Here is a 27,996-nt window from a genome sequence, read left to right as displayed (position 1 = left end):
TACTCCTAGTTAGACCACAGAGACACACAGCCAAAAGCTAGTTCTTACCCTTTCACCTTTGAACTAGTGATGATTTCTGAGTTCACGTTGGAGCTCAGTTAGACAAATAACCTAAATTAACCCTTGATCATAGTGAGGACTTTGTAGCCAGAAGTAGGCAACTGTATCACTTCATTCAGACCAAGTTTAGTTCAAGCTGTACTCGTGCATTATGACCACCATTGCATGTGTTACCTACACAATGGAACATGGTGCAGAACCCGGTGCAAACATTCCAGTAGCTTTTGCCTGTTATGTCCGTGTTTATGCTCATAGCTGTAACTCCTTTTTCTATTTCCCATAAACAGGATTGACAGAACTTCAAGTCAACAACTTAATCAAGTCCAAAATCTGCCAATATTATGCTAATTGTCGGGATTACTATTTTCAAAGTTTACCGAAAAAAAAACAATCACCTCCATTTATGATGTGATTCTCTTTTACTATTTGCCTTTTGAATAAAAAGAGAAAAACAAAAGCAAACAATTTGTTTTTTCCCCCTCATTGAGTTCTTTGACTTAATTACTTCTGTAGCCTAACCCTCAGGAGACACTGTGGATTTAGGATTGTGATTAGAGACAGAACAGTGTCCCACAGAACCTAACCAAATGAAAACACCAGCTACAATGTGCAGTTAGGGGAGAATAAACTGCTATGGCTTAGCATTTTAATTAAACAATCACCCTTTCAGAAATACCACAATTCATTTATATTCCATTTCCTTTTTACAAATCACTATTCCCATTTCAATATCTTGTGTTTACTTTCCATTGGGGAAAGAGAGAAAGGTGGCAACATCTTCAGTATGTAAACAGAACATATTGTAATCAGGATGGCTGTGTTAATTGACTGCTTGGCTCTTTTTGGCTTTTCTAAATGCACCCTGCTACAGCAAAACAACATACAGCACTCAGTACAGTAATATGGTGTAAACTCCTACATTTGTAAAGAGAAAATAGAATGTCATTATCTGGTCAAATAATTCATAGAAAATAATGATCATAGATGTAGAATGGTGATAAAAGGACATTTCCAAGTTAAAATGTTTACACTATGCTATTTATTTAGATGCAATAAGGGGGAAAGAAAAATGGGAAAGAAAGTAGCTACTGAGGTCCCTGGTGTGTGTGAAAATCAACTAATAATAATAATATTGCTTTGCAATAGTATAGCATTGTATGAGTACAAGTCTAGCATGTTTGAAAACTATCCTTAACACACAATCTACTGTACTATACCTATGTAATAATCATGAAAACATTATTTTCTTCTGAATATATAAACTACCAAGTGGTTCTTACATCCTACACAGTACTAGGTATGACTTTAATACTTTACTGCAACTGTAATAACATACTGTTTTCATTTTCTTTCAATTACTCTCTCCCTTTCATTGCTCTCTCTTTCACTCGAATAATCTCAGGCCTATTATGAGACAGCCAATGCATTTCTTTTTCCCTTTAAGCTTTTTCTTTCCTCATGTCTCATCTAAGAAGACGTTTCAGTTAAATCCACTGTTTCAATGACTTATTGTGTGAACTCACCAAGGTGTTAAATTCTATTTCTGGTAACTTTCGCAATCCATATTCATCAGGTCCTCAATATACTTTAAGGTTTAAAGATTTCATGACTTACCAGTGCTATGAATTAGACGGGCCATCCGCTTGACATTAGACTGGACCAGGCTGTATTAATATGCTCAGCTCATTCTCATTTTCACTATATTTCATGTTAGACACTCAATATTCATATCAAGAGCAGGAACATGAGGGTTGATGTATGCGCTGTCCAAATGTGCTGTGATATGGGAAAAGAACCTTGTAGCTTGTGTACCTTGCCAAACTGTAATGGCATATTCCAGCCATTAAAAATGGTGTAAAGTGGCTACTAATCAATTCTGTCTGTAATTGCTTATTAACAAATGGGCCCTTAAATGTTAATGTGGATTTGGCAGGAGGCTGGAGGCGTGTTGATTAGAATGCTGCGACATATCGCCAGGTCGTCAGTGTGGCCAGCACACATTTGCATCTTTATGCCAACACATTCACCTTGTACGACTCAGTTTGCATTTTCTTTGGAAAAATTACACAGTATCAAAAGGAAAGCCTTACACCCTAATATTGATGAAAACACAAGCTGTATGTTTCCATTCCATACAGGTTTACCATAGCAGTCATAGTCAGTAATCATCCTTTGAGTGCTGTTAAAGAAAGCTGTGTGTGTGTGTGTGTGTGTGTGTGTGTGTGTGTGTGTGTGTGTGTGTGTTGAAGCAGCAGCAAATAGTGTGTGCCAAATTAGATGGATTCTGAATAGAGAGTGAGATATCTACAGGACTTCAATATGAATGTAATGCTGTGACTGACAGGTCTAGTAATTCTTTGAGAGGTACCTAGAATAAATCAGCTTTTCTAAGGGATTCAAAAATGCTTCTAAGATGATCCCCTCTCGTGCAGTGCTCTATTCAAATTGAATTTATCAGCCTATAATGATGGCAATAACATGCCCATGCTCTCATTCACACATTGCATACACACACACACATTATATATATATATATATACCCTTCACACTAAATGTACATTAACGCAACTGACAGGTTTATTCACACATCAAATCAATTCAAGCACATGTACATGCTCTGTAGCTCTTTTCTCTTGTCTGACAATGAAGGACATAAAGTGGAAATGCAATGTTGTGATATCTCTGTTGACTCAGTGCTCCAGTTCGTTGACAACTTTTCCAGTTCTTGAGTTCAATGTCATTCAAGAATAAACACCACAGAAATCCATCCATCTATGTTGTTGAATTGATAGAACAGTAAATATTTTCTTTGCTTGGTGGAAAGGTAGGGATATGTCATTGTTGTTTCCATTCAAAATCTCATCCATGGTTGTGAAGGGTGTGACAGCCTTGGACTTTGCACTGGAGCATCAGCAGGTGTCCACCCTCCCTGTCTGTCTCACGAGAGGAATGCTTTCTCAGGGGCATCCTATAAACAGTGTCCTTTTATGCTCTCTGATTTCCTTCCCGGATTTACAGTGAATACTATAAATCTATCCATTTATTTTAACTTTATTTCTCACTTCATTAGTTTCTGGGACACTGTGTGGCTGGCTCGGAAAAAAAGTTTGACTCCTTTGAGAGATAAAATGTAATTTCACAGTCAACTTGCTGTGATATAGTCTTTCAAAACAATAGAGTGGGGGCAGATATGAGTCCCACTTGGTTCAGTACTTTGGTGTAGCAGTACATCAGATATGTGTCTCTAGGGGGGAGTGAGTGGTGGCAGGTAGCAAACATTTCCAAACACCCTCTGCAATGACTATGGTGTCAGCCATGGCGACTGAACACATTTTGGTATGAAACATGACTTAGCCTTTTGCAGAACATAACCACTTCTACATATACTGTAAATTAAATTCAAAATGTTAAATCTCTTGCGAGCACAGCTCATTAAAGAATAGCCTGACTGATCATCAGTAATTCAATCAAATCAATCAAATTGATTTATAAAGCCCTTTTTATATCAGCCGATGTCACAAAGTGCTGTACAGAAACCCAGCCTAAAACCCCAAACAGCAAGCAATGCAGATGTAGAAGCATTATTAATTAACTGATTAGTAGAGATTGTAGGGTGACAATCAGTGTGCGAGACAATATGGTACTGTATTGCTGTACATAATTCTATACAATGTGGGTGTCTGTTCTCTTTTTTGCCTGCCCGGCTCTGCACGATCACACACACACACACACACCTCTTTGCAGCTAAACAGATCAACCAAATGATCAAAACATGGTTTATTCCAGTAGCTCTGCAGCCTATTTGCTGTGCTACAGCGTCACACACATTGTCAAGTAGAAACATGGCACGGCCTGATATAGTGGCTTGCGAAAGTATTCACCCCCTTGGCATTTTTCCTATTATGTTGCCTTACAACCTGGTATTAAAAATGATTTTGGGGGGGGTTTGTATCATTTGATTTACACAACATGCCTACCACTTTGAAGATGCAAAATCGTTTTTTATTGTGAAACAAACAAGAAATAAGACAAAAGAACTGAAAACTTGAGCGTGCATAACTATTCACCCCCCAAAGTCAATAATTTGTAGAAACACCTTTTGCAGCAATTACATCTGCAAGTCTCTTGGGGTATGTCTCTATAAACTTGGCACATTTAGCCACTGGGATTTTTGCCCATTCTTCAAGGCAAAACTGCTCCAGCTCCTTGAAGTTGAATGGGTTCCACTGGTGTACAGCAATCTTGAAGTCATACCACAGATTCTCAAATGGATTGAGGTCTGTGCTTTAACTAGGCCATTCCAAGACATTTTAAATGTTAACCCTTTAACCACTCGAGTGTTACTTTAGCAGTATGCTTAGGGTCATTGTCCTGCTGGAAGGTGAACCTCCGTCCCAGTCTCAGATCTCTGAAAACTATAACAGGTTTCCCTCAATAATTTCCCTGTATTTAGCATCATCTATCATTCCTTCAATACTGACCAGTGTCCCAGTCCCTGTTGATGGAAAAACATCCCCACGGCATGATGCTGCCACCTCCATGCTTCACTGTTGGGATGGTGTTCTCGGGGTGATGAGAGGTGTTGTGATTGCGCCAGACATAGCATTTTCCTTGATGGCCAAAAAGCTCAATTTTAGTCTCATTTGACCAGAGTACCTTCTTCCATATGCTTGGGGAGTCTCCCACATGCCTTTTGGCAAACACCAAACGTGTTTGCTTATTTTTTTTCTTTAAGCAATGGCTTTTTTTCTGGCCACTCTTCCGTAAAGCTCAGCTCTGTGGAGTGTACGGCTTAAAGTGGTCCTATGGACAGATACTCCAATCTCCGCTGTGGAGCTTTGCAGCTCCTTCAGGGTTGTCTTTGATCTCTTTGTTGCCTCTCTGATTAATGCCCTCCTTGCCTGGTCCGTGAGTTTCGGTGTGCGGCCGTCTCTTGGCAGGTTTATTGTGATGCCATATTCTTAATTTTTTTTGCTATGTTCAAAGTTTCTGATATATTTTTATAACCCAACCCCGATCTGTACTGCTCCAAAACTTTGTCCCTGACCTGTTTGGAGAGCTCCTTGGTCTTCATGGTGCCGCTTGTTTGGTGGTGCCACTTGCTTAGTGGTGTTGCAGACTCTGGGGCCTTTCAGAACAGGTGTATATATATTGAGATCATTTGAAAGATCATGTGATACTTAGATTGCACACAGGTGGACTTTATTTAACTAATTATGTGACTTCTGAAGGTAATTGGTTGCACCAGATCTGACTTAGGAGCTTCATAGCAAAGGGGGTGAATACATATGCACGCACCACTTTTTAATTTTTTTATATTTAAAATTTTTTGAAAGCAGTTGTTTTTTTATTTCACTTCACCAATTTGGACTATTTTGTGTATGTTCATTACATGAAATCCAAATAACAATCCATTTAAATTACAAGTTGTAATGCAACAAAATAGGAAAAATGCCAAGGGGGATGAATAGTTTTGCAAGGCACTGTAAATGTCTCTCGCTTCATTAGCTGCAGTCTCTCACACCATAAAACACAGTCTATCAGAGATGATAACACCACACACAGGAAGGAAGGGAGAGGAAAATCCATGCGCTACATGGGCTAGATTGCAAATAGAAAATAACAAAATAAATGAATATCATTCCACAAATTGTCTCCATGTTTTTCAACGTGTTTTGTTTTGGCACATTAGATCAGAGCTGTAAAGTCAGCCAGTCCTGGACCTAGAGACATCTTTGATACCAAGTGTGTGTGTGTGGGTGTACATGTGTATCCATGAAGCTCAGAGTTTGCTGTTCTTCTGAAACTGTGAGACCAAGCCCAGCACCTGCTCTGTAACTGTGATCACTTTGTTGTGCATGTAGGCAGCGCTGTTGGACGGGGTCTCCTGCAGGAAGTATCTGTAGTTCACCATGATGCCACAGGAGTTGGCCACTCCCCGGGGGCTGGTGTCTGCATGCCAGTTCAGCCTCCACATGGTGGCACCGTTCTGCAGGTGGAAGTTGGCCACAGGGTTCAGGGTATAGCCGCGCCGCTTCTCTCCGTAGAGGTACCAGGCACAGAGGCGCATCAGGGCAGGCTCCAGGACGTGGACCAGGCGTTCAGAGCGGGTCCACTCGCCAGTGCTGATCAGCTTACGCAGGGCATCCAGGGCGTTGGTATCGGGGGCTGTGTTTGTGACATCTGCCACCACCCTCCACTCACGTTCAGTTAGCAGCTCCATGCGGCCCTCCTTCCGGTGCTGGCTGAGCAGGGCCTGTAACCAGGAGGAGAAGCCTGGGATGGGAGACAGGCTGGAGAACTGGGACATGTGGGGGAACTCACTCTGCAAAAAGATAGACAGAGAGGATAGACAGCCTCAGTCTAAAACAACTTTGTCTACACCAGTTAATGAATAATACCAATGAGGTATTACAGAGAGAAAAGTACATGAAAAATTTACATTAAGGAAAGGGTGAGATAGGTTGGATAATATATGTTCAATAATAAATTGTCATCCTGTCAAATTTAAATGTTCTGGACCTGTCCAAGGGAATGCTCTTTCAAAACAAATGACAATGAACCCAGTATGTAATACCCCAGTGTCTCTCGGAGGAGCTGAACTCATTGAACTACCTATCAGATACAAACGGCTTTGTTTCCCACTGCAACACACAGCAACAGCACCAATCGACTCCATCTCCACATATCTGCCATTGGGATTGATAGAGATGGATGACCCCCTCATTCTCTTGCTCAACCCTGCCCTCCCTTTCTCTCTCACTTTTAATACCTTCCAAGCTCTTGACTCTGGTCCCTAGTGCCTCTGCCATCATCATACACTGCCTGCCTGCCTGCCGCCTAGGTTTCTCTCTCTCCCCCCTTTCTTTCACAAGTTCTCTTTCTTGCTCTCTCTCCTCTATTACCTGCCCTCTCTCCCCCTCTCATGTTGGATCTTTCTTGTCTAGGCTGATAAGGTACAGAGCTGTGTGGTGTGTTGATTCACAGGAGGCAGCAGAGGAGGCAAAGTGTGTCAGACAACCCCTGGAGGCAGATGTTGGAGTGAGCCTTTCCTTCTACCTCTCCCTCTTTCTCATTCATTCCTCTGTACTTCCATCACACGAGTCAGTAGATCTGAGGATAACCATGTCAAGAGGTCACTTTCTATTCATCAGTTCAATTTACTGTAAAGCCTTGGTCAGCAGGCTTAGAGCAGGCATGCAATACACAGAGAAATAAGTAAGGCCAAATGATAGGGAGACAGAAAAGGCCCTAGAGAGTAATGCTGAAAGACAACGGGATCCTCCTCCCTACTTCCTCAACCACACTGTGAACTTCTCTTTCCCTCCCCATCATCCATCCATTGTAGTGGTCCCTCAGTGGCTGTAGAGGTGTTCTATTGCCCTTAATATGGGGCATAACACTGCAATGGCACTGCACACAGTCACAATGTCATCTTTCTTTGTTTTTTGTCCTACTGATATAAGGGGTTATCAGCATGACCTCGGGATAAAGCCAGAACTCATTGGTCACAAGAAAAGGCATGGTAAAACAAAATTACATTTCTGCTTTAATTCAATATCTGCAGAGTTCAGATGGAATCGGGACTACAGATAAAAAATTCAAGCCCTACAAAACAATGTACATCCCTAGAACTTCATAGATCGGTTTACCAATGTCAAGAGCGCAGATTGAACAATGGAGAGGCTAGAATACTTAGGCCAGGACTAACGTTATTGAATGTAAACAAGGCTACTGTACAATTCAACAAGAAACACACTACATACTCTTATCCTACAAGTCTATACTCTACCAGACTAACAACTACACTCACAGAAAAAAGCTATTCAAAAACAGAGTCCATATTTACTATAAATAAAGATTCCAATAAATAAAGGCTTTCATGATCATTTGCTTTGCATGTCATTATAGCGGGATATGACAGGATATGACCATTTCAACCTTTCAGACAAGCCTCCCAGCTATGTAAATCCATCAGGTTGAGAGGCTCTTGTTTTTCCATTCAATGTTCCAATCATTTAATAAGAGCTATAGCTGGAGCACCCTGACATGGAGTTTCCTCTCCTCTCAACATGATTAGGTCTGACAGCTGAAATGTCAATATTCCTCTCTCTATCTTGGCTGAAATGTGGAGAAGAGCATTCAATCCTACCGCAATCCCCTCTTTACCCACAAGCACACACCTAACATGCAGGTGGAAATACAGGATTGTGCGAGTATTTAGTTTAATTTATCTTGTCTAGGTTAAAAAGAACATGTCTAGGTTATATTACAAGAAATGTTTATCTGATAATAATTACCACTCTTCCCACACTGAAATAGCCTCCAGCTCATGTTGAACTACTGTTGTGATTGACTGCCATCTGTTTCTTGGCCATGGCCAGAAGTGCTTGGGGTGTCGTGAGTGGTTGTGGTTATAAGAACTTGGTGGAAGTCTGGAGAGAATGGAATCCATCAGGTGACACTGAAGCGAGTGACTAACAGAGTGTAAAAAACTCTGACCATGGAGATGGCTAATAAATCACGTATTATGACGCAGGGGAGCAGCTGATTGACTCAGGAGACGTTCCACAGTGTTCAGATGTGGGGGCCCATGAGAGGGGCAGTCCGACTTTGCCTGTCATTCTGCTCATAGAAACAGTGGTGTGATGTCATTCTCCACCCACCTGCAGCTCCCGCACCACTCTCTTGATAAGAACGTTCCCCAGCTCCACCCCCTGCAGGCCAGCCTGGGTGGAGGAGATGGAGTAGAACACTGCTGTATTGACCTTGTTCACATCCTCCTCCGGGTCCAGGGTAGCCAACTCTCTCACGATACTCTACGGGACAGGAGAAACAACATTGTTGGAGTCAGACATACAGTCTACTATCAAATTGTGGTCTCCAGTACTATAAAGAGGAATTAATCTACATAACAGCTAAACCAACGTCTCAATTTCTGCATTCTCTCTCATAGTCAATAAACGAGGTATTCCATATAAAACCTCTCACCTGTATGTTATCAGAGATGTCCTCTGTGAGTGCCACATGCAGGACGACCAGTGGTTCCCCTGGCATGGCAGCGTGAGTGAAGGCATAGCAGCGACGGTACGGCCCCACCCTACGTTTTATATCGGTCCAGTTCCTCACAGGGTGGACAGCCTCGTACCTGCCAGGACATACACAGCCCAGCCAGACATGGGTTCACTGTAGAGCTTTGTGTATGTGTGTGTGTGTGTGTNTATCATCGGATGGGGCCACAGTGTCTCCTGACCCCTCCTGTCTCAGCCTCCAGTATTTATGCTGCAGTAGTTAATGTGTCGGGGGCTAGGGTCAGTTTGTTATATCTGGAGTACTTCTCCTCTCTTATCCGGTGTCCTGTGTGAATTTAAGTATGCTCTCTCTAATTCTCTCCTTCTCTCTCTCTTTCTTTCTTTCTCTCTCTCGGAGGACCTGAGCCCTAGGACCATGCGTCAGGACTACCTGGCATGATGACTCCTTGCTGTCCCCAGTCCACCTGGCCTTGCTGCTGCTCCAGTTTCAACTGTTCTGCCTGCGGCTATGGAACCCTGACCTGTTCACCGGAGGTGCTAAAAAAGCCAACTGACATTTACTCCTGAGGTGCTGACTTGCTGCACCTTCGTTAACTACTGTGATTATTATTATTTGACCATGCTGGTCACTTGTGAACATTTGAACATCTTGGCCATGTTCTGTTATAATCTCCACCCGGCACAGCCAGAAGAGGACTGGCCACCCCTCATAGCCTGGTTCCTCTCTAGGTTTCTTCCTAGGTTTTGGCCTTTCTAGGGAGTTTTTCCTAGCCACCATGCTTCTACACCTGCATTGCTTGCTGTTTGGGGTTTTAGGCTGGGTTTCTGTACAGCACTTTGAGATATCAGCTGATGTACGAAGGGCTATATAAATAAATTTGATTTGATCAAAAATATCTTGTCTAGGTTATATAACATGCTTTGGCTATCTAATCATAATAACCACTCCTTTCACACTGAAATGACCTCCAGCTAATGTTGAACTACTGCTGTGATTGACTGCCATCTGTTTACTGGCCATGGCCAGAAATGCTTGGTGACGTGAGTGGTTCTCTGGAACTTTTCTGGAAGAGTGAATGGAAATTATCAGGTGACATTGAAGCAAGTGACTAACAGAGAGTAAAGGACCCTGGAGCTGACTAATAAATCAACAAATTACGATGCAGCGGAGCAGCTGGTTTTCCTAAGAAACGTTCCACAGTGTTCAGCTAGTCACAGGAGAAGGGCAGTCCCAGTCTTTCTGTCTGCCTGCTCATTTAGACAGTGGTGATGTCATTCTCCACCCACCTGTAGCTCCCGCACCACTCTCTTGATGAGGACGTTCCCTAGCTCCACCCCCTGCAGGCCAGCCTGGGTGGAGGAGATGGAGTAGAACACTGCTGTATTGACTTTGTTCACATCCTCCTCCGAGTCCAGGGTAGCAAACTCTCTCACGATACTCTATTGGACAAGGGAAACAACATTGTAGGAGTCAGACACACAGTCAATTATCAAAATGTGGTTCATGACCTGAAAAGAGGAAAAGTAATACGAATCCACATGACAGCTAAACAAACTTATCAATTTATGCATTCTTTCATATTCCATATAAACCTCACCTGTATGTTATCAGAGATGTCCTCTGTGAGTGCCACATGCAGGACAACCAGTGGCTCTCCTGGCATGGCAGCGTGGGTGAAGGCATAGCAGCGACGGTACGGCCCAACTCTACGCTTTATATCTGTCCAGTTTCTCACAGGGTGCACAGCTTCGTACCTGGCAGATCATAGTGATGGTTAGATATGGGTTTAGGGTTTGTGTGTGCATACTGTAGAGGTTTGTGTGTTTACTACAGGGGCTTCTTACTGGCTGATCTTTTGCAGTATCTCACAGGGGGACTGCCAGGTGATCCTCTCCAGACGCAGCAGACCCACAGAGAACCACTCCGACAGCAGACTCTTCAGAGTGCCATTCAGGTCCTGCAACATCAGAACCCAGAGGTAAAGCTCCTGTGTTCTCTGGCCAGCTACTCAATAATTAGTTAGTCATGAGAGAGACTAATCAGAACCAAATACAGGATGTAGCTGCTAGAGTGTGGCTGCCACAAACAAGCTATTTCTATTTACCTATTAACAAAAACATTTGCTTACTGATTAAAGTGATCATTTAAAGCATATTAGTGCCTCAGAGCCCCACACTCCCAGTCCCAGCACCCAATGCCATCCAAATGGGTTTAGCACACTGAAAACAAGCTGCCATAGTGCTTACAGGTGTTCTTTTTTTCTCAATCTGTAACTAGTGTCAGCTTAATAACACTGAGAACAGCTCAATCAGTTCACTTAAGTATAATTCATGACTGAATGTCATCACACTATCTAGTGACTGACAGCAGCATTAATAACATTCAGCCTAGCTTCCCTCACAGGTTGGTATCAAAGGCATGGCTGTCACACAATCCTGTAGTTCCATGATCACCTACAAGGCCTACTTTTTGTGGGTGTATGACCTCCTGGGCATTTGTTTGTTTTCATTATATCTGTTGGTAGTGATGATGGCACAGATGGATCTGGAGCCTACGGTACTGTATATGGGGAGACATAGGCCTCACACTTCTATAAACACATTGTCATATGAGCAGGGTATAGTCCTCCTCCAAGGATCTGACTTCATTATAGCAGAGAAAGGATCTCTCAACAAACAAACAGTACACACATACAAAGGGAAACACACAAATCCATAGCATTATACCTGCATAAACTCACACTGAGTTAAGGCTAGACGTACTCTATTCTGTCCATCTACAGCAGCACCTGGCAAGTCAACAGCCAAACACTGTACCTGCCAATAATAATGTGCACTAACATAGCCCCCCAAAAAATAAACATTGATAACTGTCGGGCCTAAATACAGTTTATGCCTATCCCTTCCAAAGCAGCTGAAAGTGCTTGTGAATTCTACACTTAGCAAAAGCAAATGACAAAACTTAGAATTCTGCACCAAACATTAATTATACTGAAAAAAATATTAATGATTTTACTGAGTTACAGTTCCTATAAGGAAGTCAGTCAATTTAAATGAATTAACTTGGGCTCCCGAATGGCGCAGCAGTCTAAGGCTCTGCATCTTAGTGCAAGAGGAGTCCCTATAGTCCCTGGTTTGATTCCAGGCTGTATCACGTCCGACCGTGATTGGGAGTCCCATAGGGCGGCGCACAGTTGGCCCAGCGTCGTCCGGGTTTGGCCGGACAAATAAGAATTTGTTCTTAACTGACTTGCCTAGTTTAAAAAATATATAATATTGGCCCTAACCTATGGATTTCACATGACTGGGCAGGGGTGCAGCCATGAGTGGGCCTGGGAGGGTATAGGCCTACCCACTGGGGAGCCAGGCCCAGCCAATCAAAATGAGTTTTTCCCCACAAAAGGGCTTTATTACAGACAGAAATACTTGTCAGCTGTCCAGGTGGCAGGTCTCAGACAGTCCCGCAGGTGAAGAAGCCGGATGGGGAGGTCCTGGGCTGGAGTGGTTACACATACAGTAGTCTGCGGTTGTGAGGCCGGTTGGACGTGCTGCCAAATTCTCTAAAATGATGTTGGAGGTGGCTTATGGTAGAGAAATTAACATTTAATTATCTGGCAACAGCGCTGGTGGCCATTGCTCCCAGCATGCTCCCTCAAAACTTGAGACATCTGTGGCATTGTGTTGTGTGACAAAACTGCACATTTTAGAGTGACCTTTTATTGTCCCCAACAGGTGCACCTGTTTAATGATCATGCTGCTTAATTAGCTTCTTGATATGCCACACCTGTCAGGTGGATGGATTATTTTGGCAAAGGAGAAATGCTCGCAAATAGGGATGTAAACAAATTTCTGCACAAAATGTGAGAAAAAAGGTTTTTTTGCATTTGAACAATTTCTGGGATCTTTTATTTCAGCTCATGAAACATGAGACCAACACTTTACAGGTTGCATTTTTGTTCGTGTTTTTACAGACACAGTATATTTTACATTAGTTATCTTGTATTTTGATTATTTTTGAAATTTTTTGTCCCATCCATATTTCCTTATCTAGCTGAATTTCACACTGGAAATACACTCAACTGAATTATTCCCCTGCTCTATGTTCGCTACATACTGTACCTCATTGCGGAGAAGAAACTAACATCCATGGGCGTGGCGTAGCTTTTGGCCGGAGTAAGGATTTGGGGTAGCCAGGCAACCACATAACCCCCAGAGCCAAAAACGTATCCAAAACAGCACATTTTAAAAGTGTGTCGGTGTGTGTGTTTGTGTGTATTTGATGACTCACAAAAAAAAAAGCCAAACTTAGAATCTGATAACAGGAGCAAATAAATAATTCTGAGATTTATGATGAACCCTGAAAAAGCGTTAAGATATCATGCTATGTCGACACATACAACCGCAGCTGCCGCCTTGCCTCTGGGTTAAAGAAGCTCCCAATTCTTAGTCACACAAAAGAACAGCAAAACTCAGGGACAAATCTGTATTTCGTTGACCTTGCGGCAGTTGAAAAACCTTTGAAATGGAAGAGTTGCAATAGTCAGGTTTAGTGACATGGAAGTAGAAGGGAGAGCAAGAGAAGAGGCTGAGGAATCAAAGACCTTGAAATTAAACTGGCCCGAATGGCTGTGACAATAATGTGAGCCTTTGAAAAAAAGCTTGAGAGATTCTAATCCTTGAGAGAAAATTTCATTTTCTTTCATTGGCGATGAATTTGTGTTACAGTATATGCCGTTGAGGACATTGATTTGGAATTTGCACGGTTGTTACACAGTTGCTAGTATTGCATGCACAAAGAGAACCATAAGGAAACTGTGATGCATATGAAACAGGAACCAAAGCCAAAGTTATTCAGTTGTGCATTCAAAGTTTCCAGGGTGCAACACGACAGCCTCCCAGCCCTTACTACACTATATGCCTTTTGCTCCAGTAGGCCTAGATGACATGTGACAGACTTAGGCTAAAATTGCCTCTGAGAAACCACAACCAATATACTTGTCAAATGTAAGGGACCACTAAACTGAAGTCATAGCAGAAGTATTTATATGAATCTCAGTTATTTTCATAATCTCTCACCTCCCAGGTTATTCTGTGCACAGGTAAAGAAGAATGAAAATAGTGGGAGAAAATACAAAATTGATAGACCAACAGCAAGTCTAAGTCTACTTGGTAAATGCAGTCTTGCTAATTCAGAACTTTTATAAGGCCTATTTGATTCAGCTTGACTCGCTGTTTTAATTACTATCATGTTTATGAATACCTCTTTCTTTCCTCCCACAGACACATTGTAGGTGAGAGGCTCTTATTTTACTCTCACCTATTCCATTTTTAAACCCCAATTTTTCTTTCCCCAAAGTAAGGTAGTCAGCTGTTCTCGCCTACTGCATTGACAGTGCCACCTTTTTAAAGGAACTCCTGTGGGTGAAATACTGTATATCATATTTAGCATCATTCTCAAACACAGGTAAAGAGCTGATGCAGCAGAACATAAACGGATAAACAAATCCCTGTGTGAGCTAACGTATATGTAAAGAGGTCTAATAATAACTGCGGGAAGATGCTGGTAAAATGAGTCAAGCTGAGCAAGCATTTCCAAATTGATGACCAATTAGATTTCAAGCAATTTTCCCATTCAGTGCAAATGTCCTTTCACCTCCATGTCCTACATCACCCAAGATGGAGAAAAGTAGGCCTTTGTCGGACAGACTGATGTGGGTACAAGTTGGTAACTTGCCTCAATAGGAGATTGGGGAGTTATGGGATCAAAACAGGAAAAACATCTGATTCGATAGATATTTAAACAGCTGGCACAAACAGTTGTGGCCAAATATATTGGTACCCTTGCACTTTTCTTTAAAAAATCAAATTTTCTACTGAAATTGAAAAAAACTTTTGTCTCCACACCATGTTATTGGATTTTCAACAATACAGAACCAATTTTATTTTTGAGATGTTTCCGCAACTTGGAGTCCACCTATGGTAAATTCAATTGATTTGACATGATTTGGAAAGGCACACACCTGTCTATATAAGGTCCCTTAGTTGACTGTGCATGTCAGAGCAAAAACCACGCCATGAGCAACTTCTGCAGCATTGTTGGTCCCCAAGAACCCAGTGGTCTCCATCATTCTTAAATGGAAGAAGTTTGGAACCACCAAGACTCTTCCTAGAGCTGGCCACCAGGCCAAACTGAGCAATCGGGGGAGAAGGGCCTTGGTCAGGGAGGTGACCAAGAACCTGATGGTCACTCTGAAAGAGCTCCAGAGTTCAACCATCTCTGCAACACTCCACCAATCAGGCCTTTATGGTAGAGTGGCCAGAAGCCACTCCTCAGTAATTTTAGAATAAGGCTGTAATGTAACAAAATGTGGAAAAAGTCAAGGGGTCTGAATCCTTCCCGGAGGCACTGTAAGGGATTTAAGAGAAATAAGTTTGTTGTATGTATAGAACATTTCTGGGATCTTTTATTTCAGCTCATGAGACATGGGACCAACACTTTACATGATGTGTTTATATATATTTTTTAAGCTTAAGATTCAGGTGCTGACGATTTTTTTTCTTCTTGAGGGGATGGTCAGGGGGCCGGGACATAATAAAAAAAAATTGTAGACTGCAAATTGACCGCAAGAAGCCCAAAAAGATATAATATCTGACTAAAACATAGGCCTAAGCATTTCAAACCTTGCTTACATTTGTATACGATCACTTTTACATGTTCATATCCAAATCATCCTAAAGTATCAAAACATTTATTATGTAACTCAATGATGTTACTTATAGATGATTTGGATATGAAGCATGAAAATGCTAATATAGGTAGCATTGACTTTCATTGGATTTGTGCAGCAAATTGTAAAAAGTTAGCATTTGAAACAGTGGCCAAGAATGGGTTGTGGTCATACATTGTCCATAGACTGCTTACAGGCTAAGGAAACTAAAATGTAATTTTGTAATTTGGTTGAAATATCCCTTTAACATGGAGGGGGGCAGCACTATCTCATGGTCAGAACCTGGTAATATCAGGATGTAGGATGGGTAATAAACCTAACAACTTCAATGACTAACTTCTCTGAACGGGGGACAAAGCATCACCAAATTCCATGAGAATCCATTACATAGGATGAAGAAACAATACTCTGAGCCGCAGCTCCATACTATTTGTCAGACATAGAGAACTGATACTGTATATTGGTTGTTGGGGTGGGATAGGACTGGGTCTGGGAGGGTCCGTGGGTAGCTTTTGACTATTTATTTTGATTCCTCATGTCTTACTCATTGGTAGAAAAATGTTTGGCACAAATCAGATGATGGGTGCTATAATTATTAAATATTATATGAATCCTATAAATTAAAATGGCTTAAATTATATTTCAACTAAATAACGATGCAGGAATGCTAATCTTATCTGTTTCTAACTACAGAAACAATTTCAGAAAAATGGTAGGTGTCATGGCTTGCTGAAATGTCATGGAATGACCTTCATGACACTTAAAAAATAAATAAAACAACCCCATACGATTTTGAAATGCTTGGATCAGTCACAGTTTCTTCACTAGGGAAAAAAGTGATCAGAGTTGAACTGCTCTAGCAGTCAGTTGAAATGGGACACCCATACCAATGTAGGTCAGAAGGGGGCTTCCATGTCATACAGCGTTGTCAACACCTTTATTTAGTATTGTACATTAGGCCTGCAACTGATTTGCCTTTGACACACAAGTTTTAAATGTGCTGTACCTACAGTATACATTGGTTACATTGTATAAGGCACCTACATCTGTTTTGTTTCTTGGCATTAAATATAGAAACATGTCATCTATTAGCTTGTTTGTAAACAAATCACGTGTTTTATGTTATTTTCCATTGGAAAAACTTAAATTTTCATTAACACTTATCTGGTTATGGCAGTAGAACTGGCTCCATTTAGTGACCGTTAGTTTTTGAGCAGGTGCAGTCAGATAATTGTGTTAATATTTATTGTTTATCTATTTCCCGAAAACTCAGAAGTCGATTCCAAGTACTGAAAATACATATACTGTTGTGTAGAATTCCTGCCTGCACCTGTCAATTATTTCCAAAACGCGCTACTTGAATTGACATTAGCAGGCCACCATAGAATATTGTAAACAGTGGCTTTACCCGAATGTGAGGACTGTCACTTCCTTTAGATGATATTATTTCAAGCAGATCGGCACGTAGGTCCACCAGGAACTTCACTCCCCCCTCAACCCTGCTTATGTGATTAAGCAACTGTTTATAGCGCGGAGTCAGACTGTATCGTAACCTGTCCTCTACTTGCAATATTGTAGCCAAGTCCCTTAACTGAGTGTCGAGCAGCTTGCCTGCTAGCTCTGAAACTCCTTTGTGGTCCACACCAAAATCGTGTGATAGCGTTGCTAGTAATTGTGACTTCTCTTCCTTTTCAAGGCCTCTGTAGAAATGCATAAATTCCAAACTGTTCGATTCAGGTGGAGGCGGGGACTTCTCTCTCGTCTCGTATGTAGGTAACGGTACCACAACCCTCGTCAGTATGTCCTCCATGGATCTGACAGTACCAGGTGCCGAGGTAGACCGACAACGTACGCTTCGAAAGTCCAAGACCTGGAGCCTTAAAGCCGTTACTAAAACACTTCGATGTCGCCAGCAACTCACACCACTGCGCAATGTAGAAATGATGGGCTGGGGTATCATCGCAATCTGTAAATTCTCTCTTTCCAGTTGTAAATAATACCAGTACCACCCGGTGCGCAACCTGATCCTTTACGGTATCTTATTAAAGAGACAGTACAACAACTATCACAGAGAGCCTGAAGGAAATAACGCCAGTGTTTTTTGTTTTTTTCCCCAAACTGTTTTGCCAATGTCACTCTCCCCACCTCAAAATACCTGGTTTAGTTTTGGAATCTACTTTTTATTCCACGTGGTCGACCTTTGCCTCTTGTGTGTATGGGAGAGCAATTATGTAACAAAAAGAGAAAGCTTGTTTTGGAAATGAGTGAATAGGTAGTGAAACGAAAATTCCACTCAGCCAACCAAAAACTAGGTATATGACCCTAAAATACTACTTTATTAAATACATATTTAATTCCTCCATTAAAATAATCACTGAGCTTCAATAGCAACTTTGTTTGCTGATATGATGATAGCTGCATTATTGAAGAAAGTGTTTACTTGCTATAACTGTGATATGTGGTTGTTTTGTGTAAAATGCTTGCTTACGCCAACCCAGTCGTCAGATCAGTTATAACCTACTTCAAGGGAGAGGAAGCTAGGACTCGGGAATAATGCGTAAGATTATTAGAATAGGGCCCTGTCAGAAAGCAAATAGAAGTGCATATTTAAAATAGATAAAATTATACCATATTATTAATGTAACATATTTATTGCTGTGCTATGAGTGTCCTTGTTTACTTTATTATGTACTTTCATTCCTCATTATATTCCCCATAAATAACACATATTAGCTGCAGTAAGGCGTATTCGCAGACAGAGGGCGTTGATCGCCAGCTAATTAATTTATTCAGCCAATCAGATTCAATAGCGTTGAACTTGAACTACAGACAGAGCGGTTTGGAGATTCCAGCCATACACCAAGACAGTTAATTAGCCATTCGTAGCAAAAATAATCAGTCAAGGCCAAATTTAGCACACAGAAGAAGTGGTAAGCTTGTGGAACTGATAATTAGATTTTCCAGCTAACCACACACCGCTAGTTAGCTAGCTACCGTAGGTAAGCAAAAATGGTTTAGTATAATACAGTAGTATGTATGCTAACCCATGTGACCGGGATATTTTGCTCGCGCTAGCAACCCATAGCATCACACTATATTTTGCTGTTCAGAGCTAATTACGTCAAATTTTGAAAATGCACGTATGTAACGTTAGTTTGTAATTTTTACTGCACTTCCATGCTTGTCAGGTTAGCGCTGCCACCTGAGTTAACAAACCATTCTGTACCAAGCAAATCATTCTGCTAGCTAATGAACGGTCTATATTACAGTGCTCTGTAGGAGATGGGCGGAGAGAAGAATGTTGGCCAAGCCAAAGGAGGGAAGGCCAAAGCGAAGACACCCAGACAGAGGCTGAGTGATAAGGAAGGAAGCTCGGGTGGAGACGCACTTAGGAAAAGGTGAGTCCAGACAGTGTCTTATGTGCAATATCAATCTCAGGAACAAATCAGCATAGGCATCCATGAAATTGTCTTCCTCACCATCTCTAAGACCCAAGTAGTACATATTGCACTAGCTAGGCCTAATCTGAAACATATGTTCACTGCAGCATTCACTTTTTTTGTATATCTCATTATGTAAAGATGGTCTTTGCATGTAGGTAGTTAGACACTACCTTTTACACGCACTGCATCCTAACTTTCTTCATGGCTTCTATACTTCTGAATTACAGTTAACTGAAACAACAGTCAACATCTTCCTGTTATTATACACATCACAGCTCTGTGGTGTAGACACACAGAATGTTGTAAAAAAATTGAGAGAAATTAAGTCTCCAAACAAGCCAGCAATTGTAAATCTAGCAATGTGCTACAATGTGTGTGGGCGCCTGCTTTCATTACCCAGAGTAGGGTACTCCATCTTTATATGAATACATTAATTCTCCTTGATATTGGATGCATTATATGAGCAAACAAATGAATCCAGAGTCATCTGTCACTGGCATGTGTAATTAATGGGATGAAAGAGAAGAATAGATACCTGTAAGCATGACTGGCAGCAGCCTTCTGTGACAGTCCCTGATGACATTTCATGGCAGACTAGAGTTAAGTTGGAGGTACCAACTCGGGGAGAAAAATATGACAATCTCTATTTTTCTCCCTGTCTCTCTGTTCTGGTGGTCTGACAGTACAAAGCCCAACAAGGAAAGAACTAAAGCCACAGCAAAGTCTCAGCGGGCGGAAAAAGTAAAAGTCCAGAAAAAGGTAAGTACCTTTTTCTTAAATCATACACTACATATTGTGTGTTCGTAGTAGCCTAATAGTTATGGCAGTGGCGCTATCAACAGGAGCAGCTGTAGTAGTAGCAACAGCAAGTAGGCCTAAATCACCACCACTACAGCTTATGTGACTTACATTTGTACTACTGGATAGTTTTTCCTGAGAAATTTGACCCCAGGTTACATCTTCCCAGCCTGTGCTGCCAGCGTGTCCCTGTGTGAACCCCATGATAGTTGATTCCAGAAGCTCCCCAAACCAGCTAGATAGAAATGGATTTCCTGATGCTGTACTTGGACTGATGCCCAAGGTCCATTACCCTCATACTGAATCTCTCAACATAGGGTTCTTCTCATACAGTGCCTTCGGAAAGTATTCAGACTCCTTGACTTTTTCAACGTTTTGTTAGGTTACAGCCTTATTCTAAAATGGATTAAATATACTTTTTTTCTCTTCAATCTACACACAATACCCCATACAGACAAAAAAAACAAAACAGGTTTAATATTTTTTTGCATTCTTATATTTAAAACACATACCTTATTTACATAAGTATTCAGACCTATTGCTTTGAGACTCGAATTTGAGCTCAGGTGCATTCTGTTTTCATTGATCATCCTTGAGATCTTTCTACAAGTTGATTGAAGTCCACCTGTGGTAAATTCAAATTGATTGGACATGATTTGGAAAGGCACACACCTCTCTATATTAGGTCCCACAGTTGACAGTGCATGTCAGAGTTAAAACCAAGCCATGAGTTCGAAGGAATTGTCCGTAGAGCTCCGAGACAGGATTGTGTCGAGGCACCGGTCTGGGGAAGTGTCTGCAGCATTGAAGGTCCCCAAGAACACAGTGGCCTCCATCATTCTTAAATGGAAGAAGTTTGGAATCACCAAGACTCTTCCTAGACCTGGCCACCCGCCAAACTGAGCAATCGGGGGAGTAGCGCCTTGGTCAAGGAGGTGACCAAGAACCCGATGGTCACTCTGACAGAGCTCCAGAGTTCCTCTGTGGAGATGGGAGAACCTTCCAGAAGGACAACCATCTCTGCAGTACTCCACCAATCACGCCTTTATGGTAGTGGCCAGACAGAAGCCACTCCTCAGTAAAAGGCACATGACAGCCCTCTTGGAGTTTGCAAAAAGGCACCTAAAGGACTCTCAGACCATGAGAAACAAGATTCTCTGGTCTGATGAAACCAAGATTGAACTCTTTGGCCTGAATGCCAAATCTCACATCTGGATGAAACCTGGCACCATCCCTATGGTGAAGCATGGTGTTGGCAGCATCATGCTTTGGGTATGTTTTACAGCTGCAGGGACTGGTAGACTAGTCAGGATCAAGGGAAAGATGAACGGAGCAAAGTAGAGATCCGTGATGGAAACCTGCGCAGGACCTCAGACTGGGGTGAAGGTTCACCTTCCAACAGGACAATGACCCTAAACACACAGCCAAGACAATGCAGGAGTGGCTTTGGGACAAGTCTCTGAATGTCTTTGAGTGGCCCAGCCAGAGGCCAGACCTGAATCCAATCTTAAATCTCTGGAAAGACCTGAAGATGGCTGTGCAGCGATGCTCCCCATCCAACCTGACAGAGCGTGAGGAACTGCAGAGAAAAATGTGAATAACTCACCAAATACAGGTATGTCAAGCTTGTAGGGTCATACCCAAGAAGACTCGAGGCTGTAATCGATGCCAGAGGTGCTTCAACAAAGTACTGAGTAAAGGGTCTGAATACTTATGTAAATGTTTCAGTTTTATTTTATTTATGTTTGCAAAAATGTCTAAACCTGTTTTTGCTTTGTCATTATGGGGTATTGTGTGTAGATTGATGACGGAATGAAAACAATTTAATACATTTTAGAATAAGACTAATGTGGAAAAAGTCAAGGGGTCTGAATACTTTCCGAATACACTGTACATCCTACGATTTATTTTTGATTGAATTGCTACGTTATTCACAGGTCCTTTGTAGCCCTATGTTACTTGATATGTGTCAATTTACTTAGTAAATTATTTTGTCCCTTATATAGCTTAATGGCCGGAACAGAGTGAGTTTGGTGTATTTGATACCATTCCACTGATAATGCTCCAGTCATTACCACAAGCCCGTTCTCCCCAATTGTTGTCCACACATCAAGGGTTTGTCCTTATTTTGAAGGGAATACCTTCAAGACAGTTAGAAAAGCATTCCTCATGAAGCTGGTTGAGAGAATGCCAATAGTGTGAAAAGCTGTCATCAAGGCAAAGGGTGGCTACTTTGAAGAATCTCAAATATATGTTTCTTTGTTTAACACTTTTTTTGGTTACTACATGATTCCATATGTGTTATTTCATAGTTTTGATGTCTTCACTATTATTCTACAAAGTAGAAAATAGTCCAAATCAAGAAAAACCCTTGTATGAGTAGGTGTGTCCAAACTTTTGACTGGTACTGTATATACAGACCACAAACGGAGTTGAGAGAAGAGCTTGAGTATTTTATCTTTTGTGCTGAGCTCTGACTTGTTTTTCTGTTTTCCCTCTATATTAGGTCAAGGCTTTCAAAACGGAGAGCGTGGAGAGCTTTGATGATGTGAGGTGGGCATTTTCCTCTGAGACTGCATCCTATTAACAGTATTGGTAATGAGAGAGCCAGCTAATTGTCATGGCTTTGCTCAACTACAGCTCTGTTGCAGTTGTGTGGCTTGATATCGCTCAGTGTCACATCAGCACATTTCTGCTGCCATTTGGAAATTTAGTTTTAATCCATTAATGTTTCAAATGGTAGGGAGGTGATCGAATTGAATTCTTGTCATTTGGATTTCCAAGAGCCTGGACAGGATCCATTCCCCTTTTTTTCAGGGAGTGTTGGCTGTCTATCAGAAAATGTATTTCCTGCTGTACTGAAGAAAAGTGTCTGTGGCTTGTCAGAAAAGCAATAAATTAAAAACCGCTGTGTTCTGAGGGGATGGATGGTGGGAGTTTAGGCTAGGTCTGAAAGGTACAATCCGCTACAGATAACAGTATCGGTTTTGCTTCCGTATAGTCACACTGACAAAGTGAATGACATATACAGTTAATTCTCTGTTTATGGACTCTCAGATTTACTCAGGTTTTTTCTCCCTCACAGACGAACCTATTGGCATTTCAACATTTTCCTAATCCTATTGAAGTCTATCGCTCTCGCTTAGGAATTGGAAAGAATATTTTGATTTACCATACAGGAATGAGTTGTTCAGATGAATTAGGTGACATTCAGACAGAACGTTGGAAGAAACTGAGAGAATATCCAATCATTACCCATCTGTACTGTTGTCGGTGACAAGAAAAGGGTGTGAAGTGAAGGGTTGGAGGTCCTTAAACGGATAGTTCGGGATTTTGGCAATCTACTTCCCCAGATTCAGAAACTCGTGAATACCATTTTTATGTATCTGCATGCAGTTTGAAGGAAGTTTAATGACTGGATGTTCCTGTAGACTTCCAGTCATTGCGCTAACGCTAGTTAGCATTGGCTTGCAAAACTACCTCGCAGACTGGACAGGCATGTTCGCTCTCCGCTTATCAAAGTGTATAGCCTCAATTGTCAAAAGAGCAGCACGGCAACTTGTAGTGCTGTTTTGTCTATAGTTGTTGCAGAATGCTTTATGACAGCATGTGATAATATAGCCTACTACTAGGGATTTAATCCACAATTTAGATTAGCCCAGATAGCTCACATTATTCCCCTTGTTTGATCATTGGCAATTTAGCACTAGGTTGATAAGGCTATAACAATGAAAAGGCAGCATTTAGAATAAATGTTGTTAGGGTGACCTGATTTGTGTAACTATATTATGAACACTATTTTGCCCTTACAAATTGTGAACCCAAATGTGTACTGTAACTGATTCTAGTGGGAAAGGGGGATACCTAGTCAGTTGTACAACTGAATGCATTCAACTGTTTTCCGCATTTAACCCAACCCAATTATGGGGCTGCCATAATTGACATCCATGTCTTCGGTGCCCGGGGAACAGTGGGTTAACTGCCTTGCTCAGGGGCAGAACGACAGATTTTCACCTTGTCAGCTCTGGGATTTGATCCAGCAACCTTTTGGTTACTGGCCCAACACTCTAACCACTAGGCTACCTGCCGGGACAATACATTGAAAGATCATTTGGGTTTGGTGTAGCAACAGATTTAGGCTATGTTGTCTTCAGGAGATTTTATCTGTAATTTGTTTGGTCTTACACAATAGCTGATGTAAGTCACTAGAACAATTCCCTTCCCCTACAATGGGCTAAAATATAGACTAATTAGTGTGCTTATCTCAGCAAGAACACTACTGTTATTCCCCATACTTTTATTATTTAACTTCTTAATATTTCTTACCAATTCTGCTGGTGTAATTGGTCTATTCGAAATCTGATTTGCCAACTTGTCTTCAAACTTAAAAAAGAAGAAAAAAAGGTATATTTATGTTCAATGAGGGCTGTGCATTTTTGTAAGCATTTATGGACAGTTTTGAAAACAGTGTGGTGTGGCTGTCATAAAATGAGAATAGGCTATATTGAAATGTCCCTTGCCTCAAATATCTTGTTTTGTAATTTATTCCTACCGAAACGATAGGAAAGATATTTTGCATTTATTCCTATGTAGAGTAAGATGGTGGCAACATTTTGCACATCAGCCTCAACCACCTGAAAATTAATATTCATTAGATTTTTCTTGATTGTAGGTTAATTTTGTAGAAATGAAAAGTATTTGGGGAACATAGATCAGGTGTGGGCCTCCAACCCTCTTGTAGAGGGACCTCTAGTCAGGAGATTTTGAAGGGATAGTTCACCCAAATTACATTCACATTGGTTTCTTATGGACAAAGAAACTGCAGTCTGTCCTGTGGTTAGCCACTGCTAATATTAGGATTTTCTAACAACAAAATCTAATTCAGTGTCCCCCAGTTAAGGACCCCCTGGCTAGGGGTGGAGACAATGACATTCACCATAGGGAATCTCACTCCAAGCGATTTTCAAAACTTGGCTTCGCTGTACATTATCCTGTTCCGTTCTGCCTGTAATGGGAATTAGCATCTACAGCTGTGTTCTTTCTTTTCCTTCCATCCAACCATGTGAAATGAAGCAGTACTGTAATTGAGTTGCAGTGGTGGTTGTAATGTTGATTTATTAATTTGGTCAATTTCCTTCCCACTTCCAAGGCACACTGCAGGGAAATACAAGCTTGCCTTAGTATAATAATAATAATAATAATATCATCAGGCCCTTTTCTATAATGTTTAATCACTGTAATTATGTAATTACGTGTGGTCACTAAATGGTGTACTTTTGGATTGAGGTATTACTCTATGAATAGCTACGTCTTACTGGGAAGTAAAAGGGAACCGCAGCAGGTTGTGGTCATGCTTTCCAACCACTTGATATGGGAGTGAAAGTGACTGGTCATTGTTCAGTGTCTCTTCGTGCTTTCCTCCAGGTTTAATTTGGCTGTAAAAGAGGAGCCTGAAGATGGAGACTTTGTGCCAGAAAAGAGGGGGAAAAAGAGGAAAAGATCAGAGGATGAACCCATGGAAGGTCCCTCGTGTTCCAGTGCAACCCCAACGTGAGCAGGTCTCCCTTATTTATGTTAGCCCTCACTCCATCTGTCATTCAGTTACCCTATGACTAAGTGTTAGCAACATCTGAACATCAGTTCCACCACACCACTACCTGTAGGAGGTGAGCAAATAGTGTTGCACATTGTTGCTGTACACAGATGTTATTTGCTGCCCTCAGGTTAAATAGGAAATTGAAAGAGAAGGACGAGGCTGACCCGAGGACAGAGAAGAACACAAAGGAGGGGATAAAGAAAGAGAAGGTAGGCATCCTCCCCGAGCAAGGGAGCAGGCAAATGTTCTAGTTTTTAGCTGTTTATGTAGTAGCATCATTTTCTCCCACTTTCCACTCACATCAACTGAGAAGTGGAAACTATATCTGAACAAAAATATGTAAATTGTAAATGTAAATTGTTGGTCCCATGTTTCATGAGCTGAAATAAAAGATCCCAGAAATGTTCCATGTGCACAAAAAGCTTACTTCTCTCAAATTCATTTACATCCCTATTTGTGAGCATTCTCCTTTTGCCAAGATAATCTATCTACCTGACAGGTGTGGCATATCAAAAAGCTGATTAAACATGATCATTACACAGATGCACCTTGTGCTGGGTGACAATAAAAGGCCACTCTAAAATGTGCAGTTTTGTCACACAACACAATGTCACAGATGTCTCGTGTTGAGGGAGTGTGCAATTGGCATGCTGTTTGCAGGAATGTCCACCAGAGCTGTTGTCAGATAATTAAATGTTAATTTCTCTACCATAAGCTGCCGCCAACGTTGTTTTAAATAATTTGGCATTATGTCCAACCGGCCTCACATCCCGCAGACTACGTGTAAACACGCCAGCTCTGGACCTCCGGCTTCTTCACCTGCAGCAGCGTCTGAGACCAGCCACCCAGACAGCTGATGAAGCTAAGGAGTATTTCTGTCCATAATAAAGCCCTTTTGTAGGGAAAAACAAATTCTGATTGGCTGGGCCTGGCTCTCCAGTGGCTGGCCTATGCCCATCCATGGCTGTGCCCCTGCCCAGTCATGTGAAGTCCATAGATTAGGGCCTAATTCATTTATTTCAATTCACTGATTTCCTTCATATGAACTAACTTAGTAAAATCGTTGACATTGTTGCATGTTGCATTTATATTTTTGTTCAGTATAGATGTTTATAAATATTTTATTGTGTTCACAAACATTGCTGTTGTATAATGTTAGTGCTTTGCGAATATGACTCATGGGTACAGCTGAAATAACAAACAAGCTTTGTTTTGGGACATTTTACAATGGGCTCACTGATTGTGTAAATCACCTACTGTGTAAATTGTCTTGTTTCTGTGGTCCTGTCTTGATCTCCCAGAAGCCAAAGAAAGAGGAGGCGGAGCATCCAGTCACTACAAAGAAGAAGTCAAAGGAAGAGATTGAGGCAGCAAAAGCGTTGAAGATCAAAAAAAGAGAAGAAGAGGAGCAGCAGCGCTGGAGATGGTGGGGCTTGTTTGTTTTTCTATATGCACGATGTGTGGGAGGTGGTTGTATGAACCTTTTTATGAAAGAGAGGCTCATTCTGAAACACTTGTCCCTCAGGTGGGAAGAGGACAAGTATGAGGATGGTGTAAAATGGAAGTTTCTCGAGCACAGGGGTCCCTTTTTCCCGCCGGAGTACCAGCATCTCCCAGACAACGTTAACTTCTACTACAATGGTCAGTACAGCCCTGCTGGTTTGAAGGTTTATATTCACCTTCTCAGACCATCGACCATTTAGAAGTAAACTAAATATCTAAGTGGATTCCCTGGCATGAGAGAGTTGTGCTAGGAAGGCTTGTAACTCACTTTCAGACTGTCCAAGCATTCTGTTTGGGTCAGATTGAAAGTTGAATGTTGTTGACACTTTCTCCTCCATCTACAACACTCTGGGGAGGATCCTCCCTTTCATCATTCACCCCAGAAGATTGTTCCTCAACTCTGTATTGATTTGCATGGATCAACAGCTGCCCACAAAAGATCAGCCTCCTTTATTTAGGGCATACAGCCTGGGGATGTCTGGCTGTCTGGATCAAACATTTTGATTGAGAACTATAGTTTTTCATTTCCCCCCCCCATAGTGCAGCCCTAAGTTAATCCCTGTGTGTGTAGTGAAGTCCCTCTCTGGGGCCAGGCCTCCACAACTAATTCACCCCTCGGAGTGGTATGGAATGTCCACAGCCGCTCACTGCAGGCCTCCGCCTTTCTCTCTCTGGGCATTGATTGGCCTGCTGAGCCAGCTCCTAGGGGACCTCTGGGGATATTATGGAGGGGAATTGCCAGGGACCTCACTATACGATATTATCACAATACTTAAGGGTCTGATACGATATGTATGCATTTCAATACTGTGATTATTGTGATTCCATGGTCCAAA

At 41.6% G+C, this 27,996-nt stretch overlaps 2 protein-coding genes across 6 annotated transcripts in view; one reads left to right on the top strand and one right to left on the bottom strand.

Moving 5' to 3' along the window:
• Positions 1–2,615: 2,615 nt before the first annotated feature.
• On the bottom strand, positions 2,616–17,866 carry mlycd (malonyl-CoA decarboxylase). Of its 2 annotated transcripts, none has more exons than XM_023985360.2 (5): positions 17,229–17,866; positions 10,938–11,050; positions 10,691–10,847; positions 10,380–10,532; positions 2,616–6,385 (listed from the first exon to the last, which is right to left on the bottom strand). In XM_023985360.2, exons 1-5 carry the CDS (start codon positions 17,778–17,780, stop codon positions 5,843–5,845), a joined length of 1,518 nt encoding a protein of 505 aa, XP_023841128.1. In that variant the 5' UTR covers positions 17,781–17,866; the 3' UTR covers positions 2,616–5,842. The 2 variants fall into 2 exon arrangements, with proteins under 2 accessions (XP_023841128.1, XP_023841127.1); XM_023985359.2 differs by lacking the exons at positions 10,380–10,532; positions 10,691–10,847 and adding exons at positions 8,727–8,879; positions 9,052–9,208.
• Positions 17,218–27,996, top strand: part of zgc:173742 (DNA topoisomerase I, mitochondrial) — a 35,193-nt gene continuing 24,414 nt past the window's right edge. The window contains exons 1-8 of one of the 4 annotated variants that reach the window (XM_023985357.2): positions 17,218–17,284; positions 19,090–19,218; positions 19,947–20,022; positions 22,568–22,614; positions 25,486–25,611; positions 25,785–25,866; positions 26,959–27,083; positions 27,183–27,298. In XM_023985357.2, the coding sequence (XP_023841125.1) occupies positions 19,103–19,218; positions 19,947–20,022; positions 22,568–22,614; positions 25,486–25,611; positions 25,785–25,866; positions 26,959–27,083; positions 27,183–27,298 (688 nt within the window). In that variant the 5' untranslated portion in view covers positions 17,218–17,284; positions 19,090–19,102. Of the gene's footprint in view, positions 17,285–17,913; positions 18,133–18,628; positions 18,820–19,089; positions 19,219–19,946; positions 20,023–22,567; positions 22,615–25,485; positions 25,612–25,784; positions 25,867–26,958; positions 27,084–27,182; positions 27,299–27,996 lie in introns of those variants that run through there. The other 3 variants (XM_023985358.2, XM_023985356.2, XM_023985355.2) reach the window with 3 other exon arrangements.

This window comes from Salvelinus sp. IW2-2015, linkage group LG4q.1:29 (assembly GCF_002910315.2).
Source record: "Salvelinus sp. IW2-2015 linkage group LG4q.1:29, ASM291031v2, whole genome shotgun sequence".
NCBI classification, from domain to species: domain Eukaryota; kingdom Metazoa; phylum Chordata; class Actinopteri; order Salmoniformes; family Salmonidae; genus Salvelinus; species Salvelinus sp. IW2-2015.
The sequence above is the reverse complement of the archived record's forward strand: the minus strand, read 5'-3'. Positions and strand labels throughout refer to the sequence as shown.

Bases quoted from the DNA above. Each gene is read 5' to 3' on its own strand.
- mlycd (XM_023985360.2), bottom strand. From the start codon at position 17,780: ATGATACCCCAGCCCATCATTTCTACATTGCGCAGTGGTGTGAGTTGC. The intron at 10,533-10,690 runs GTGAGGTTTATA...CTTGTCCAATAG, and splicing joins ACATCTCTGATAACATACAG to AGTATCGTGAGAGAGTTTGC. The intron at 6,386-10,379 runs GTGGGTGGAGAA...ATCTTTTTGCAG, and splicing joins GAGTGGTGCGGGAGCTACAG to AGTGAGTTCCCCCACATGTC.